The sequence below is a fragment of the Acartia tonsa genome, chromosome 10 (genome assembly GCF_053477335.1).
Source record: "Acartia tonsa isolate MP-2025a chromosome 10, ASM5347733v1, whole genome shotgun sequence".
Lineage (NCBI taxonomy): Eukaryota > Metazoa > Arthropoda > Copepoda > Calanoida > Acartiidae > Acartia > Acartia tonsa.
The window spans coordinates 10,430,139-10,447,737 of NC_137269.1; the positions used below are offsets into that span (position 1 = coordinate 10,430,139).

At 36.2% G+C, this 17,599-nt stretch overlaps 2 protein-coding genes across 3 annotated transcripts in view; one reads left to right on the top strand and one right to left on the bottom strand.

The window, feature by feature from the left end:
• Nucleotides 1–17,599, top strand: part of LOC145329363 (pyrroline-5-carboxylate reductase-like) — a 400,948-nt gene that overhangs the window by 349,428 nt on the left and 33,921 nt on the right. The window lies entirely within an intron of this gene.
• Nucleotides 1–17,599, bottom strand: part of LOC145329357 (acyl-coenzyme A diphosphatase NUDT19-like) — a 31,000-nt gene that overhangs the window by 12,750 nt on the left and 651 nt on the right. For both annotated transcript variants that reach the window (XM_080173429.1, XM_080173430.1), the window contains exons 2-11: nucleotides 12,055–12,122; nucleotides 11,212–11,317; nucleotides 5,341–5,433; nucleotides 5,032–5,095; nucleotides 4,681–4,759; nucleotides 4,036–4,103; nucleotides 3,538–3,605; nucleotides 3,026–3,101; nucleotides 2,738–2,789; nucleotides 2,371–2,431 (exon numbers count right to left, since the gene is read on the bottom strand). In XM_080173429.1, the coding sequence (XP_080029555.1) occupies nucleotides 2,371–2,431; nucleotides 2,738–2,789; nucleotides 3,026–3,101; nucleotides 3,538–3,605; nucleotides 4,036–4,103; nucleotides 4,681–4,759; nucleotides 5,032–5,095; nucleotides 5,341–5,433; nucleotides 11,212–11,317; nucleotides 12,055–12,122 (735 nt within the window). The remainder of the gene's footprint in view (nucleotides 1–2,370; nucleotides 2,432–2,737; nucleotides 2,790–3,025; nucleotides 3,102–3,537; nucleotides 3,606–4,035; nucleotides 4,104–4,680; nucleotides 4,760–5,031; nucleotides 5,096–5,340; nucleotides 5,434–11,211; nucleotides 11,318–12,054; nucleotides 12,123–17,599) is intronic.

Consider the following 17,599-nt stretch of genomic DNA (forward strand, 5'->3'; position numbering starts at 1 on the left):
GTGCATTAGACCGCGACTTGACGGGCCTGGGCTCGGACTTTGCCGGTTGGATTGCTGGGGGCCCCAGGTAGAGGGGGCCAGGTGGACACGGCTGGCCGTTGATAAAGGTGTCGGCGGAGAAGATAGGCTCTGGAGGGCTGGAAATCTCGGGAAACGTCGTTGGCAGGCTCTCCAGAGGCACCTTGGGCACTGGGGGCACTCCCATGGCTAGCAGGTTGGTCCCCCTGTGGGCGTTCAGCGCAGCATCCACCCAGTGCGTGCCTTTCTCGACTACACGCGGCTGCTCTGGCAGTGGGCCTGGCAGAGGCCCCTCGTAACTCAACTCTCTCTTGGCTGTCTCCCAGTCTATGGGGACGCCACGGAGTGGGATAAACTCCCCACGCACCCACAAGCAGGGGGGTTGCATGTCGAAACAGAGCCTAGTTCCGAACTCCTTGAGAAAGTACCCTCCTAGGTTCAGAGGGTGTGAGAGATTCCGTACCACAGTCACATGGTACAGATGGAGTATAAGAGTGTGTGAGACTGCCATATATAATTCATATAATTTTCCAATTACCTGAAGGGGTTGCCCTTCCTCATTAGCAGTCAGGATTTGGGTGTTGTCCGGAACCAACATCCGCTGCACGCCCATTGCGTGCATGAGGTGTTCAGAAATGACAGCAGACCCTGGTACACGGTTGCCAGAATCTACCATGGCATCAACCTGTACGTGCTGGGCAGGGGAAGTGGAGGTCCTGCCCTTGAGACAAGGGGGCCTCCCGCTCGGCTGGGGTCGGCAGAAACTTCGGCGGCGGCCGAACCGCAGCTATGGTAGTATCGCTTACCATGGTGTGTGTAGACCGCTGGTGGTGGCTTATACTGTAGCTTCGAATCACTAGAGCTTATCAATTATCACTGGGTCAACAATTTTATATTTCTTTTTATCACTTGGTTGACATTTATAAACACTTATGTGTAGTTATCACTAGGAGCTCTAGGTGTGATTCTGGAAGCAATGGCAGCAGGGAATGTCCGTCCTGCAAGGGTCGATGGATGGCGGCGGCAGGGAATGTCCCGTCCTGCAGCGCCGCTGGTTCGAATCCCGAAAGATGGCGGCAGGGAATGGCCCTTCCTGCAGCGCCTCGGGTTCGAATCCTGGGAGGTAATGGCAGGGAATGTCCCGTCCTGCCGTGCCTTTGGCTCAAATTCTGCTATCCGTCGCAGTGGTAGGCCTTACTTGTGTGCTGAAGCTTCGCAGCCACACATTGCCTTATCAGGGAGACCAGCACTTAGCTGTCCGTCTCGTAGGTTTGGCCTGGGTGTCCTGGGGCTTGTCCCAGCTACACTTGCCAATTTAGGCTCAGTTCTGTAGCCGTCTGAGCTAAATTATCCGATTACCGTGGCTGCGCACCTAGCGCTACTCCTACACGGTACGGAAAAACGCCGTAAACTGGCGCTTTTAGCAGGCTAAATCTGCTTGCCGTAGGCCAGAGGCCTACATAATGCGTTCAAAATGATGGAAAATCGACCTAAAAAGGCCGTCTCGCGGGTCAGTTGGCAGCTGACTGTCCCCTTACTTGCAAAAGGGTCCAATCAGAGGTAGAATTGGCTAGTTTCTGCAGGGCTTGATTGAAACACGCTGACACCAAGTTGTGGTAAGCCGAAGCGTTTCAGCTCACCGGTTGCGAGTTCGAATCCAACGAGCCCCTAGCCTTGAAGTATTCTACCAAAACAAACTAGCAGGATTTACTCATACAGAAATTATATTTAACTGAATACATTTACAATGGGTGGTTACTATATATATACAATATAGATTATAACAATAAGTTAGGTTTGAAGGGGGTGTGGGAGACAAGGGCGTAGCCCGCGGCGGTAGACATCTGTGGGGTAAGCTGTAGTAAAAGGGGAGGCACCATCTCCTGGTTGTATAGTTGCCTGAGGGGCGCGGGGTTGCTAAGTGTCCGTGCCCCTCCCCTATTTAGCCAGTCCAATCTGACCGCAGCGCGACGGGGTCATCTGCGGTCATGAGGTGAATGGTGATATAATAGGATTAGTGCAGAAGGCTTGACTTGATAAGCCACTGCGTAGCAACTCTGTAAACTACCCGTCCGTCTGCTGCCGTATTACCACATTAGCACAGCGAATGAATCACAAAAAAAAATTAGCCGTCTATATTGAATAGCAGCAGAGAAACTCATATTTCCCCCATAGCGTTATAACAAAATGATGAGCACTCCATGTATACCATAAAATAAGGTTATTGCACTGGCGTATTCACAAATTTGCTGTCACTTATATTATGACAAAAATAATACAAAACTCATATTAATATAGGGGCACTTAAGATCCTTCGGTACACAGACTGACAAACATTCTGTTAAAACTTACCTTTTCCAATATAGTTTGAGGTAGTTCCAGAAGACAGGCTGTGTAGAACATGGTATCAAACCTTAATATCAGGGATCTTTACAAACAAAGTCAAATGTGTTATGAAACTTTGGGTGCCAATGTTATTTTCATACCCATGTCCCCTCCCTCTCTGATATTTACACAGTTACCCAATTTTTTAAATCATGCTCTTTCATTTGTTGGCTGCAATACTTTGGGCACTTTTATCATATCATGATTGCTTGGTTAAAATATCGAGTGACCAAACTTATTATTTACGGAAGGGATAATTTGAATTATCATCATGGGGATATTTATAAATTTATGATCCACTTTCTTATCCCTGAAGATCCCTGTGTGCACCTACCTCCTAGCTCCCTGCTCATGTAAGTCCACTGGTGTCAACCAATCACTCCATTCTGCAAATAGATAACTTTATATCTCAAGATCAGCTCAATGCATATTTTTTATATAAAAGTGGTGACAGGATGTCTGTTTGTCCGTCAGTCTGTACCAAATAACCTACTTAACTAATATGGCGCTCCTTTTTTAAAAAGATTTTAAATCAACCGTCAAGATCAAATAGTGACCAAGAAATTCATGTTTTGAGTGAAAGCACAAAAGTGTTATTAATTAAAGGGCTGTGGTGTCCTACCTGATAAATTGAAAATATCTGGTAAAAGTTGAAGATCCTGGTACAATTTCAATATTTCATCTGGCTCAGAGTGGACCTACAAAATGGAGAAATATTAGAGATCATCACAATACAGAGGACCTAACATTGAACATCACAATAAAGAGAACCTAAGAGAGCATCACTATAGAGAGAACATAATGGAAAGCATCACTATAGAGAGAACCTAATAGAGAGCATCAATATAGAGAGAACCTAATAGAGAGCATCACAATAGAGAGAACATAATAGAGAGCATTACTATAGAGAAGAATCACAATTTATTTAGCAAGTGAACCAAATGTTAGGTAGAGAAGTGGGAAAGTCTCATCCTGTAAACAGGGTGCAACTAATTACCAATCATAGTTAGACTTCCAGACATAAGTTGTGCAGTGCACTCAAAAGATTGGTTGTCTGTTAATTGTTACAGACGTACGGATATACGGACAAAGTAATTTATAGAGTAGCTTCGCTACTAAAAAATTCTTGCTCACTTTTTTTCTAATAATTTCTAGGTCCTTGCTATCACAGTTAAAATCATATGCTGAGGTAAATCCATTTTCTAAATAAAATTAATTTATAAAAGCATAAATCTTGAGGGGTAAGACAATGAATGATAAAATAATATATATACCTATTCCCCATTTATTATACACAATTACTCCTTCTGTAGATGTATTATGTAATGTAAATAAATGTACCCGAAATAATTGAACCCCGCAGGGTTTCTACATATGAATAGTTTACCGCAGTAATAAAGACCCCGCAGGGTCTAGAAACATATTATGGTGCTTTCCTGCAATTACTTGTATCGAGCACTCTAACTATTCATAGCTGAGTTATTATATCTGAATGAAATGAATAAATAATTACCAATTAGTTGCGAAAATGTACAAATTGTAACCAATACTATGGCCGGAGGATTGTTCCTTCACTGTGTTCTTCTGAGTCTGATTTACTAAGCTGGGATCTAGATGAACTTTATATATTACCTTTATTGTTCCTATCGTAGTACAGTAAAATTCCGCTCTCTTCAAATGTCTCTCTAATCGCAGTTAATCTTAACACAAAAAGGACAATTGTGTGTATGGCACAAATACTGTCACTGCATTTTTTTTGGAAAAATGGTTTTATACCTACACAGTTTTGTTTTTAAATTCACATCTGCATTTTAGGGGCATCACAGCAATATAGTTATTGCACTACTTGCGTTTATACAGTTTTAATGTCATTTATGTATTAAAATTTTATCATTTGGCAGCCTAGTTGTCATTTTTTGTCAGAAGTTAATGTACTTTAGCTTGTTGTATAAATGGCAACAACCAGTAGCGCAATTAGACATTATATATCTGTAATATAATAACACTCTTTTGGCCAAATAAACAGTTAACCTAAAAGATTGTTTTTTTTTATAAAAGGAAGGTTGCCAAATTAAAAGGGTTAAAAAAAATAGCAATGACTTTGACTGCTCTGTAGTTGTAAAATACTTTTGTAAAAAAAGTAAGTAAGTATTGTTGAAGAAAAAGCAAATGCCTGTGTCTGATTCTTAATCTATGATATTTTTTCCAGCTAATCATGGATGTTGTCATCCTTGTTAATTTTACCATCCATTCGTGGGGTGCTTGTATATGTCTCACCTGAAAGCTATGTGTCGGTCCAATTGATCAACAGGATCAGTCTTATGTGGCTCCAGTAAAAATGGCCGGTCCTGCCCTTCTAAAACGAGATTACTTCTTATAAGACCTGATACCTTTTTGAAATGAAAAATAGATCACACTCTGGTCTTTTGTGTACAGACAGAAATTATTTTCTGAAACTTACAAACCAAAAACATTGCACCTAAATCTAAAGGAAAAGTCGAGATAAAAAAAAATTTATTTGGACTGTCAAAACAAACATCCTACTATTTTTGCAGATGGACATCCAATTATTGCAAAGTGAAACTGAAAAGTGGGTCCAAAATATTTAGCCTTTAATTTCCATATTACCTGGTAAAAGATTGTGTAAATCTGAGGCCTGGAACCCATGCGCTCCAAAGTATTCTTTCCAGTCCTGAACAGTCGTCAATTCATCTTCAGGCATAAGACATTGGACGATAAATTTATATACATCCCCAATTATGACAAAGAAAGTTTCCTTATTTTAGATTTAGTGGAAAAGTTTGGACACTGATACTTTAAAATTCACAATATCTTTTTTTTTTTTGGGGGGGGGGGGTGGGGCAAGTGCATGAGAGATCGTATATGAGTAATCAATCAATCAGGTAATCAATCAATCAATAAATAAATCAATCCAACCTTGCTAAAATCTATGTTTGAAGAGACACCACCGGGAAAGACAAAAGCGTTGGGCATGAACTTACTCCTACTGCTTCTCTTTAACATCAATACCTTAATATATTAGGCTCATTATTTATGAAAAAAACATTTTTCTGCATAAGGTCTCAGATTTTGATAAAAAACTTCCAGTCCCCTTCATTTGGTCATAAAACTAAGGGCTGGGTGATTTTTAACCTTTTTAATCCATTTACAGTCCGATTTTTCGCGCATTTTCTAACTGTGGTGTTTTCACAATGAAAAAAAGGCATTTTTTCGTGATTTTCAAGTTTAAATTTTTTACATTAATTTTCAACTTACAGACATGTTTTATATATGAAATTAATCCTCCAGATTGGTACAATATAGAAATTTTCTTAAAAATCACAAAAATTTTAGAATTACAGGGTGTCCCAACAAAAATGTCAAAACACGTTTTTTGAAGGTTAAAATCACCCAGCCCTTAGTTTTATGACCAAATGAAGGGGACTGGAAGTTTTTATCAAAATCTGAGACCTCATGCAATAAATGTTTTTTTTCGTAAATAATGAGCCATTAGATTTATCACCGTAGATGGTCAATCAATCAGTCACAGAAATCCATCTTACTTAAAAGATGATTTTTAATAGCGAAGTTTTTCTATAATAAGTATACGTCCGTCCATCCGTCACGCTCTTTTCGTTAATGTTCGTCTGTTCTATCGTTTTTAATTTCAGAGCTTCTCTTTTTTGGATGTTGCCATCATTATTTTGTTTTTTAGTCTTATACGATTCAATTCCATAAAAACTTTCTAGACAATAATGAGATTAAAGGGATAGTTTCACGAAGTGCATTTAAGAAAAAATAGTGAACTGAAAGTTTTTTTTCTATTTTAAATAACGTAGTAGTGCATAATATAAAGTTATTGATTAAAATTAAAAGATTTGACCAGGGATTTTCCTTAAAAAATGAGTTTTTCATTTTTATTTTCAACTTCGTTGCATGTTATATATGGCAAAAACTTTTTTGTCATAAATACAACTTTAGATAGCATTTACTAGTTAAACTGTTTTTAACCTATTTTTTTTATCATATATCAAAAATATACTATGACACCAGTAGAATCAGACTGCAGAGCCCAAATTTGAATTAAGTCCCCAATAAACTTTTTTGGGGGGATTTAAAAATCAATTTTATATGTTGCTGTGATCATTTTGATGGAAGCAAAAGCATTTTTTAGTTTGGGGTTAAATTGTTTCTTACAGAACAATTTGATGTGATTCAGATTATATCCATACAATAATATAAACTCTACTCTGTTCGATGCAAATAATTTTTTTCTAAAACAATAATTTATATAGAAGAAATTCAACATTAAAATAAAACATATTATTCTGAAGTCTGAACCAATTAGAAGTCTCGTTTCATTTCAGTTTTTTACAATTCAAAAAAAGAGTGTTTTCACAAAGTGACTTATTTCCAATGTAGTTAAATAATTTTTATTTAATTAAAATGAAAAGAATGAAAACTATACACATAAAAGATACATGCTTTTTAAAAATATTTAAAAAAATAAGTTTGAATAATCTTATATTTTATCATATTTGTGTATGTGACAAAAAAAATTTGTTGTATTGCGTAAACGTTTGTTGTCATCTTTCACTATTTAACCCTTTACAGCCAATTTTTTTGTGTTTTAAATAAGTGATGGAAAACAAGCACGATAAAGTTAATTCATTGATATATTGTAAAGAATTAAGTTTTTAATGAATTAATTTAGATGAAATCAAAAGGCCTAATTGTACTCTATACCAGAATACTATATATATGAAGCAAAACACTCTAAAAGCTACGAATTTTACCCAAATAAAAAAAGACCTTTTGCTCTGATCCAAAAAGACCACAGCAACAGTAAAATTAATTTTTAAATCCCCTCAAAAAAGTTTATTGGGGACTTAATTCAAATTTAGGCTCTGCAGTTTAATTCTACTGGTGTCATAGTATATTTTTGATATATGTTTTAAAAATAGGTTAAAAACAGTTTAATAGAACTTCAAACTTTTTATACAAAAAAATACACATAACAACAAAGAATGACCAATAAAATAAGTCTTAGTAGAATATATTAGGCATTGGATAGATATGATTGCGATAAAGAATTTTAAAATTGACCTGACCGAACTTTTTTTATTTGACAATATCTCAAAAAGTTAGTGATTTGCAACATAAATTACATGAGAATGGTCTTTTTATATATACATATATATATGTGTGTTGTATGGTTAGTTGGTATTTCCGCGTGAGATTATGTGTATATTGTAACGTAGGGTTGGGCCGGATAGTTTTTTGGCCGGATACCGGATATCCGGCCGATTTCAAATGCCGGATATCCGGTATCCGGCCGGATATCCGGCCATCGCCGGATATCCGGCAAACTACCGGATATCCGGCCAAATTGCCGGATATCCGGCCGGATAACCGGCCAAATTACTGGCGTCTTATTATATAAAACTGGCGGCTACGCCCTTAGAGACCTCTAGGGGCACTTGAGGGGGGGGGAGTTGAATTTGATAACCCTTTTTTTTCAGATTTAAGAAAGAAAAAAAATTTAGGGGGGGCTGACGCCCCTTATTTTTATTTTTAGTTGAAAAATTGAATAAAAATATTTTTTTTGGGGGGGGGTTATTTTTTCTAGGGGCGATTTCTCTTGGGAGAGTGGTAGTACCCTCACCCAAAAGAAGCTACCCTGTAAAGGAGAACCCGATCGGTTCAGCGGTTAGCGAGATCCTTCAGTACAGACAGTCATCATGTTACTTTACTATAAGGATTCTGGTTAAAACTTAAGAATTATAAACCTATTAAATGATCTTTCTTCTAAGCAATTAATCTAATAAACCATTACTACCCTCAATCTGTAATATTAACACCTGTTGGAGGATGGGCGGGGAGGTGGTATTGAACGCATGCTCTCCCCCCCCCCCCCCCTGTGCATTTTCTCTGTATAAAAGGTAGAGAGCTATAACTAAATGACTTTCGAAATATGGGTATGACACATAACTGAGAGTTGGAATTTTTTTAATACCTCCTTCTAAAAGGATGCCAGCAAATCTGGCAAGGTCATTCAGGTGAAAAGAAAAAACATTTTTTTTACTTAAACAAAGCATTTCATGTTATCAAATACTTAAATATTCTATAGTCGTACATCCTCATATGAAATATGGGTGTTCAAGTCGATTTCTGGTTCCAGGTATAGTCTTGCAAATCCTGAACCTCCAGGTCTCCAGAAATCTTTAAACGGTTCCTGTGACAGCAATTTTTGACTTACAATTTCATAAAATCCGTTGCTGTTTACCTGCCGACCGCCAGTTTGAGGCTGGCAGCTGCCAAGAACTGCTGCCCCCGCCAAAATTTATATTTTGAGATTTCTAATATAAAATTTACATAAAGATAAACATATTCAGAAAAAATAGTTAATATAGCTTCAATAATAAGAAAATTGCAGCCATTTATAATTAAAAAAGCATAAATTTTTGTTGTAAAATATAAAATATTATATTGCCGGATATCCGGTCGGATAGTTTCAATATCCGGTATCCGGCCGGATATTGAAAATGGCCGGATATCCGGCCGGATATCCGGCCCAACCCTAATTGTAAGTAAACCGGACGGTTTTCTTTATTTTTTAAAAAAGAATCTAGGGTAGTGCGGGGTTAATGCGGTCATCGGGTAAATTCCGGTCAAACGACCAACTTTTTTAAAACCGTTTTTAACGGTGTTCTAAACGTTTGCGAGAGATCTTCAGAAAGGCAAAGTTGTAGTTTATTGCCTATACTTTCATTTCTTTCGTCAGCAAAGTTTTGTCAGATCACTCCTTCTATGATTTTTTTGCCCTCAAAAAGTTGCAAAAAATTTGCAAAAAAAAATTTCAAAATAGGCCATGTTCAATCTAAGATTGTGAAAAAATGGTAAGTCCTATCGACCCCCGGGTTTTTGTAAAATGAAAGATATGGCATTCATTTATCGTTTGCAATTGGAGGCGTTGTTCTAACTTGATTTTTTCATAATTTTTTTTTCGTCTAAAAAAAATGGTCTATTCCGGTCACTTTTTTTACTTTTTTTTATTACTGTATTTATAACTGTATAATACCCTAATGTTTTATTTAGGTGATCTGGAAGCATAAACAACCTAAATGCATGACCTAAGATAATCATTGCCTTGCCTGTTGTGTGATGTACATTACTAGTCATTTTACTGCTTGTATTATGTCATGTTTTGTTGCCTAAGCTTTTCAATTTGTAAAGACATTAAAAATTTTTCAGACACATTTTTATAGTAATGGGAAGAGTATATCACCCAAAGGAACGCCTTAAATATTTTCCTGAAGATGTATCAGCTGCATTGGCTCATGTAAGAAGGGGTATGTCTATTAGAAAGACTGCTAGAAGATTTAAAATTCCATATGAAACCCTTGAATCTTTTTTGTATAAGAGGGTGTTCGAGATTTTTGCGCAGTTTGGATTTTTTATGTCAAATCGGCTAGGATTAAGCTAGAAAGGTGTTTAAGGTGTCTATAGAAAGCTCTTTGCATGTCCTAACAAAAACTCCCCAGGATATGGGTTCTATCTCCAAGATTTAGAGTACATATTCAAGATTTTGCATTTTCAAAATTCCTGTTGCATAAAATGTGTTGAAATATTAGAGTTAGACCCCATATCATTTCGAGTTAATTGTCAGGCATGTAATTTTGCATCTTTGGACACCTTAACCACCCTTGTAGGTCAATCCTAGCCAATTTGAGACAAGAAATAATGTATCAAAAACTACTGTCAAAACTGGCAGGATTTTTAAAATTAAAAATTTTTTGGGAAAAATCACTTTTTTCAAGAAATTCCAAGACCTGCGAATCAGAAATTGCCTCTAATTTATGTATAAAGCTTAAAAAAACCTAATCATATAATAAAAAGTATGATTTTTTAAAAAAAGTTTGCATGAAAAAAAATGATGTTTTTTTTGCGATTTTACCGACTTTTTTTATAATGGGGAAAATGTGGTCAAAAAATTGTCTGATCTGCATGCGACTAGTACTGTTAGAAAGCTAATGACCTCAGCTTTCTCCTCATAGTTTATAATGTTAAAAAAAAATATTTTAAGAGGGTGTTCCACCCCCCCCAAAGTCAACTGACCGAAATAGCCCCACCGGTGGGGTTATTCCGGTATAGGCCAACCGCCGCCCTTTAAACCGATTTTTGACCGACTTCTAGTTGCGAGATCTTAATGGGACCAAGACAGGCTTCTTCGTTATTGCCATATCGTTCATTTGCACTCTTAAAAACCGGAAAAAGTTTTTGGGAAGTATGTTTTTTTTTAAGTTGAAGCAAAAAATTTGTTAAGCAACTTGTCCCAAGGGGAACCCCTGTTCAATTTTTTTATAACTCTTGTGAAATATGTGGAAAAAGATTCTCTGATATTGGTGTTATGGCTATACATATTTTGAAAAAAGTAGACCATTCTCATGTAATTTATGTGGCAAATCACTTTAACTTTTTTAGATATTGTCAAATAAAAAAAGTTTGGTCTGGTCAATGTTAAAAATTCTTTAACATATAATCATATCTATCCAATGCCTAATATATATACTACTAAGACATATAAAAGTTCACTACTCTAAGTACCTCAACTCTTTAAATACACTTCGTAGAACTATCCCTTTTTCTCCACTGTGTTTTTATTGTTACAAATAATATTAAATTACTTCAATGTTTAAAATCGATAGAACAATTATAACAAGCCAAAATAAGGGATCGGATCTATCCGTAACATAAGCACGGACAGTGCCTAAGTATAAAAAGCTTCGATTTTTTAAAATAGAAAACCTGATAATCAAAAACTAGGCTCCAGTCTGGAGGCGTATTTTCTTGCGCCTCTGAAAGGGGTGCCCTGACACCCCCGGGGGGAGCATTAAGCGGGGAAGTAGGTAATCTAGTAAAAAAAAAGTAAGAATTAACAAGGCTTCAATATAATTAACTTAGTCTGTCCGTCCAAAATACTATGCGGGAAATGCAATTTTCTCGGCTGCTAATTAAGATAGAAAGCTAATTTTTTGATGTACAAAGAAGCCTCTATTGTATAATTTACGTTTGATGTCGGTTTGTCGGCCATGATTCAAAATATATCTTTTTATTAAAAAGTCAATCTTGAATAACAGGAGAGAAGATTCCATTCTCCCAGAAAAATTCTTACAGGTAAATGGACAGACATTTTAAATAACAGAGCGACCTTACTAATAAAAAAAACACCCTAACAATTAAAACTAGGGCTTATAAATCAATCAATGAATGGAATCAGGGAGGGAGGAGCAATGGAATGTAAATTACACTGGTATCCAAATGTTTATAAACATAATTACTCATTGGATGGCATTATAACTTTGGGCACTTTATTGAAATTTGACTAGTAATGTTTAAACTTTTCTCGTATTCATTCGAATCCGGTGGATAGGAACCGGTTCTCATCCATACGAAAAAACTATGTCTAGCGTCGTATTATATCCAGCTTTCTACGAATATAAAAATGTACAATCATAAGATTAAAACAAGTTTTTTTAGCCCCGAGGTGTACATTCTATATCCGCGGAAAGCTGTTTATAATACGATGCGAGAAATAACTAGTCTATCACTGAAATAAATGGCTAATCAATCAATCAATATTGTAAGTACCTGGCAGGGATAGTCCTGGGTTTGTTAGCTGCCAGAATCAGCGAAGCCGCTTCTCTCCACACCTTCATCTAGAAGATAGTGTCGAAGTTTTCTCTCAAAGTTCCCTGTTGAGCAGAGAAAACCTTATACCCCAATTATATTAAAAACAAGGGGAAGCTTTTCATTGGTTTTTTATTACTCTTGGTTAGGAAGGTTGGGATATATTGGGTAATGGGTAGTTCAGCAGGGTTCAATGTAAATTTATTAAATACAGTATGAAAAATAAGGACATTCTAAGCCTTGGTTTATAGAGATGTTTTGCTTTTAACATTGTACCTCAGGAATTATATTTATCAAACTTAGTGAAAGAATGTTGGTATTATCACATTCAAAATAAATGCTTTAATAAGCTTTAAAATATTTAAACACTAGTCTCTCATTGGACATGAAATGACGTCCAATAAGAAAAAGGAATAGAAATATTGGAAAGAAAATTATTTTTTTCAAAATTGATTCTTGGGATTTTGGAATGATAAATATATGGGAAAGAAAATTATTTTTTTTCAAATTTATTTCTAGTCATAAAATAATATATATTAATTTTTTTTCAATTCTAGTGTCAACCAATAAGAAATAGGCATGCTATTATAAAAGTTTGGAATAAAAATTATTATATTTTGTCAATTCCTTTTTTCAGAGTATGAAATGAGAATAAATTTTCCAACATTATTATTAATTTCTAATTTAACATTTCATACAGTAGGTAATATTTATTTCAACATTTTTTTGTCATTCAAAATCAAGTGTCATAAAAATAATAATATTTAACATAAAAAAGAAATTTTTAAAATAATATTGTTTTCTTTATTTGTTGAAGATTTAAGCCCAAGCTTTTTCTGAGGGGAGAGACCTCCCTCAACCCCCCTTTTCCTGAGGGGGGAAACCCCCCTCGACCCCCCCCCCCTGACGCTCTCTTTTTTATAACTTTTATTATTTCTGTAATTTATTCTCATTATCTTATATATTTTAAAACATGAGATAAAAAGGAAATAATTTGCTGTACATTATTAAAAAATTTAAAAATTGTAAAAAAAATTCCAACATGATCTTTAAATTTTAAATACAAGAATATTTTTTCCAATATGATATGTTAAATTTAAATACAATAATAATTTTGTACTGTGTAATAGAAGAAATAAATGCTGTACATTAGAGTGGCTTGATTTTCAATGATTTTCTAATTTTAAATGTGCTACATACACTTTCGGGATGGGAGACCAGTTACGTGCACGCCGTCCATCCTGCACCGTGCATCAATGATCCTAGGAGCTACACCAGAAGAGTCCTACTGTGCTGGAAAGGTCCTAGGGTAGATGCCAGACTGAATTCTGGTCACTTCCCCCAGTTCAGGGGGTTTGGGTGGGGCTAACAATCCTTCCCTAGAAAAAACCTGCTCACGTTCAATCTGCACAAAGTAAAGACCAATTTAACTTTGGGCTCGGGAACGAAGTAGAGGTTGGAAACAACAATATGATGTTTGGCTGGGAAACCGCTAAAGGACCAGTCAGGCGGATGATTCTGAATTCCCGCAGACCAGCAAAAATTTGCACCTGGAATGTTCGGACAATGTTTCAGTCAGGCCAGACAGAAAACATTTGCCGAGAAATGCTTAAAGCCAAGGTTGATATCCTGGCTATCACCGAATCAAGGTGGACAAATAATGGAGAGTTTAAACATCATTCTGGCTTGAAAATACTTTACTCAGGCCATATGAATGAGGATCTAGGACATAACCAAGGGGTGGCTCTTATGCTGACCAAGCAAGCAGAGCAAGCCATGATCAGTTGGCAACCCCATGGTTCAAGAATCATGGAGGCTTACTTCAAATCCTCAGATAAAAACATTAATCTGAGAATAATAGTAGCATATGCTCCTACAGAACAAGCAGATACAGAGGTCAAAAACGAATTTTATGACCAGCTTGACTCTGTATTTAAGAATGGTCATAAAGAAAAGGACCTGACCATGCTCCTAGGAGATTTTAATGCTCAAGTGGGGAGTAATAATGAGAATTTAGAAGAAGTCATGGGCAGATATGGCCTAGGCTTAAGTAATGGCAAGGAAAATGACAATGGTGATAGACTTGTAAGTTTTTGTACTGAAAACAAACTTGTCATTGGTGGAACCATCTTTAAACACAAGAAGATTCATACTGCCACCTGGAGATCACCAGATCAAAGAACCTTTAATCAGATAGATCACATCTGTATATCTAGACGTTATAAAGGTTCTCTCCTTGATGTCAGGGTTGAAAGAGGACCTGATGTTTATTCAGACCATTATCTTCTATCTTCTAAAGTTCGGCTTAGATTTAAAAAGCAGGACACAAAGCCTAACCCCAGGAAAAAGTATAATTTAACAACCCTTCAAAACTCTGAAAAGCTACAAGAGTTTAAGCTCACTCTAAAGAACAGATTTGAGTTGTTGACTCTTCAAGAGGATGATGGAGTTGAAGATATTTGGCAAGGTATCAAAAAAGTTTATAATGATACTAGCCAAGAAAAATTAGGTTCCAAAAAGGCTAACCAAAAGCCGTGGATCACTCAAAGATGCATTGATCTCATGGATCAAAGAAGAGAGGTAAGACAAAAGACACTCTCCAGAAACTCTCCAGAAGATAAAGACCTGTATAAGATGCTCAGCAGGGAAATCCAAAGAAGTGTCAGAATTGACAAAAAAGAACACTTGGAAAACCTTGCTATGCAAGCAGAAAATGCTGCTAATCAAAATAGAATGAAAGATGTCTATGAGATTACTAAGAGCATTGCAGGTAAAGTATACAAATCAGGATCACACATCAGGGACAAGGATGGTTCACTCCTTAAAACTGATGAAGATATTCTAAATAGATGGGCAGAGCACTTCACTGAACTGCTGAATCTTCCAGTTCCAGAGGAAGAAACTGAGATTCCACCCTCAGATGCACTTGACATTGACTGTCAAGTGCCAAATCTATTGGAAATCAAGGAGGCCATTAAAAGTTTGAAAAATAACAAGGCCGCTGGACCTGATAACATCCCAGCTGAGGTCATAAAAGCAGACCTAGATACATCTGCTGAGGCATTCCTACCTTTGATCACAAAGATATGGAATGATGAGTTATGCCCAGAGGACTGGAAGAATGGACATATCTCAATACTAGCCAAAAAAGGAGACTTGACCCAATGTGGAAACTACAGAGGGATAATGCTACTTTCAGTACCTGGCCGTATCCTTAGTAAAATTCTTCTTAATAGAATAAAGAAGAAGGTTAATGAAAAGCTAAGACCTAATCAGGCTGGATTTAGACCAAACCGTTCCACTATTGATCAGATAACCTCTCTAAGAATCATCATAGAGCAATCCAAGGAATGGAACTCTGAGCTTTTTGTAAACTTCATTGACTACAAAAAAGCATTTGATTCCTTAGACAGAAGATCTCTCTGGAAAATCTGCCGACACTATGGCATTCCAGAAAAGATAATCAATATCATTAAAGCTATCTATCATAAAGGAGGTGGAAATGTAATGTATAAAGGTAAACTATCAACCTTTTTTGAGATTGTAACAGGCGTCAGACAAGGATGCCTTCTTTCTCCCTTCCTTTTCCTCCTTGCCATTGACTGGATCATGAAGAACTGTGAAAGTAATGATGGCATTCGCTGGGAGCTATTTGGCAATCCCAAATATTTAGGAGATCTGGACTTTGCTGATGATATCGCTTTGTTAACAAGCAATAGAAGTCAAATGCAAAGAAGGACTAACAGGATAGCTGAAACCTCTAAGAAAATTGGACTAGAAATAAATGTTCCTAAAACCAAAATACTCAGATTAAATGCAAATTCCCAAGAACCAATTACTATTGGAGACCAAATTCTTGAGGATGTAGATTGTTTTGAGTATCTTGGAAGTAAAATTGATGAAGCTGGAGGCACTTTAACAGATGTTAAAGCTAGAATTAACAAATCTAGGACAGCCTTTGCCAGCCTGAACAAAATTTGGAATTCCAACAACATCTCCATAAAGACCAAGTTAAGACTGTTCAAGTCAAATGTTCTCTCTGTTTTGCTGTATGGGGCTGAAACTTGGTTCCTAAACACAGCAGTGGTCTCCAAGCTACAGACATATGTCAATAAATGTCTAAGGAGAATCCACAAGATCTTTTGGCCAAATAAGATCACAAATGCTGAGCTTCTAGATCGCAGTGATATGTCAGACATTAAACTGACAATAAAACAGAGAAAATGGAGATGGCTGGGGCACACTCTAAGGAAAGGACATGATGATATAACCAATCAAGCCTTGACTTGGAATCCCCACGTAGGAAAGAGGAAACCAGGTAGACCAAAAACAACCTGGAGGAGGGAACTCTTAAGTGAACTGAAAGAAAAGAAAATTCCATCTTTCAGCAATGCCTCAAAACGTGCCCAGAAAAAAGGAAGATTGGAGAACCATTGTGCATGGCCTACGTTCTGCCGAGAACTAAAAGGCAATGATGATGACATACACTTTCTGTCTGAACATCATATAAAAGACCAAAAAATGAAAAGTAAATATTTTTGATAATGGGGAGGCTCGCTGATGCATGTAAACTTTTAGGAAGACACTTGTGGGGAGAATTTTTTTTTTTTTTTGGGGGGGGGGGATAAATTATTTTTTCTTTCAAAGTATAGCTTTATGCACCTTCCCAACTTTGTCTTGAAGAGTAGAATAAGAATAAAAAATCTGCTTTTAAAACTATTGATCCTAACAAGAAAAATCCATAAATAACTTTCAAAACCAAGAGATTTTCATTTAATTTAAGATTTTTCATGTTTGGATGAATGTTTTTTAAAACCAATTTGATATTCTTATTTTACTCAACAAGACAAATTCAAAAAGATGCATAAAGCAATACTTTGAAAGAAAAAAAGTTGCACCTCCAAAATAAACTTCTAAAATTTTTTAATGCATGGGCACACCTTCCCCCACATTTCCCCTCAAGGACAAAATAAATTTTTTATATTTAGGTTTCTTATATGACGTTTAAACTGTAAATGTTGATTACAAATTCAATGTCCAAAATTGATCCACCCTACTGTACATTATTATTATTTAATATTTGATGTGGGTATAAACATTAGACATAGATGGTCAATCTGACCCCATTTTTTTCTTAAAAAGAAACCTTTGTTCACTTTTTGTTGTATATGAAATACAGCCCTATAGGCAACATTATTTGCAACGAAATTTTGCAATGATATAATTTTTAGAAAGTTAACTTTATTACAAGAAATTAAGTTATTTATAACTAACTTTTCATATGTTGTGTCATATGCTTCACATTATATGATGGAAGAAATATTTTCTTTAAATATTTCACCAAAGAAAGTTTTAACCTAAGATATTCAACAATTTATAGCCGACTCATAATGTAAATAAAATGCCCTAGTGCTGTCTCTAGGTTATCTCTATTGTATAAATGAACGTACAAAAGAGGAGGAGAGAGAGAAGGAAATAGACAGAGAAGTGAGGTAGAGGGGAGGGG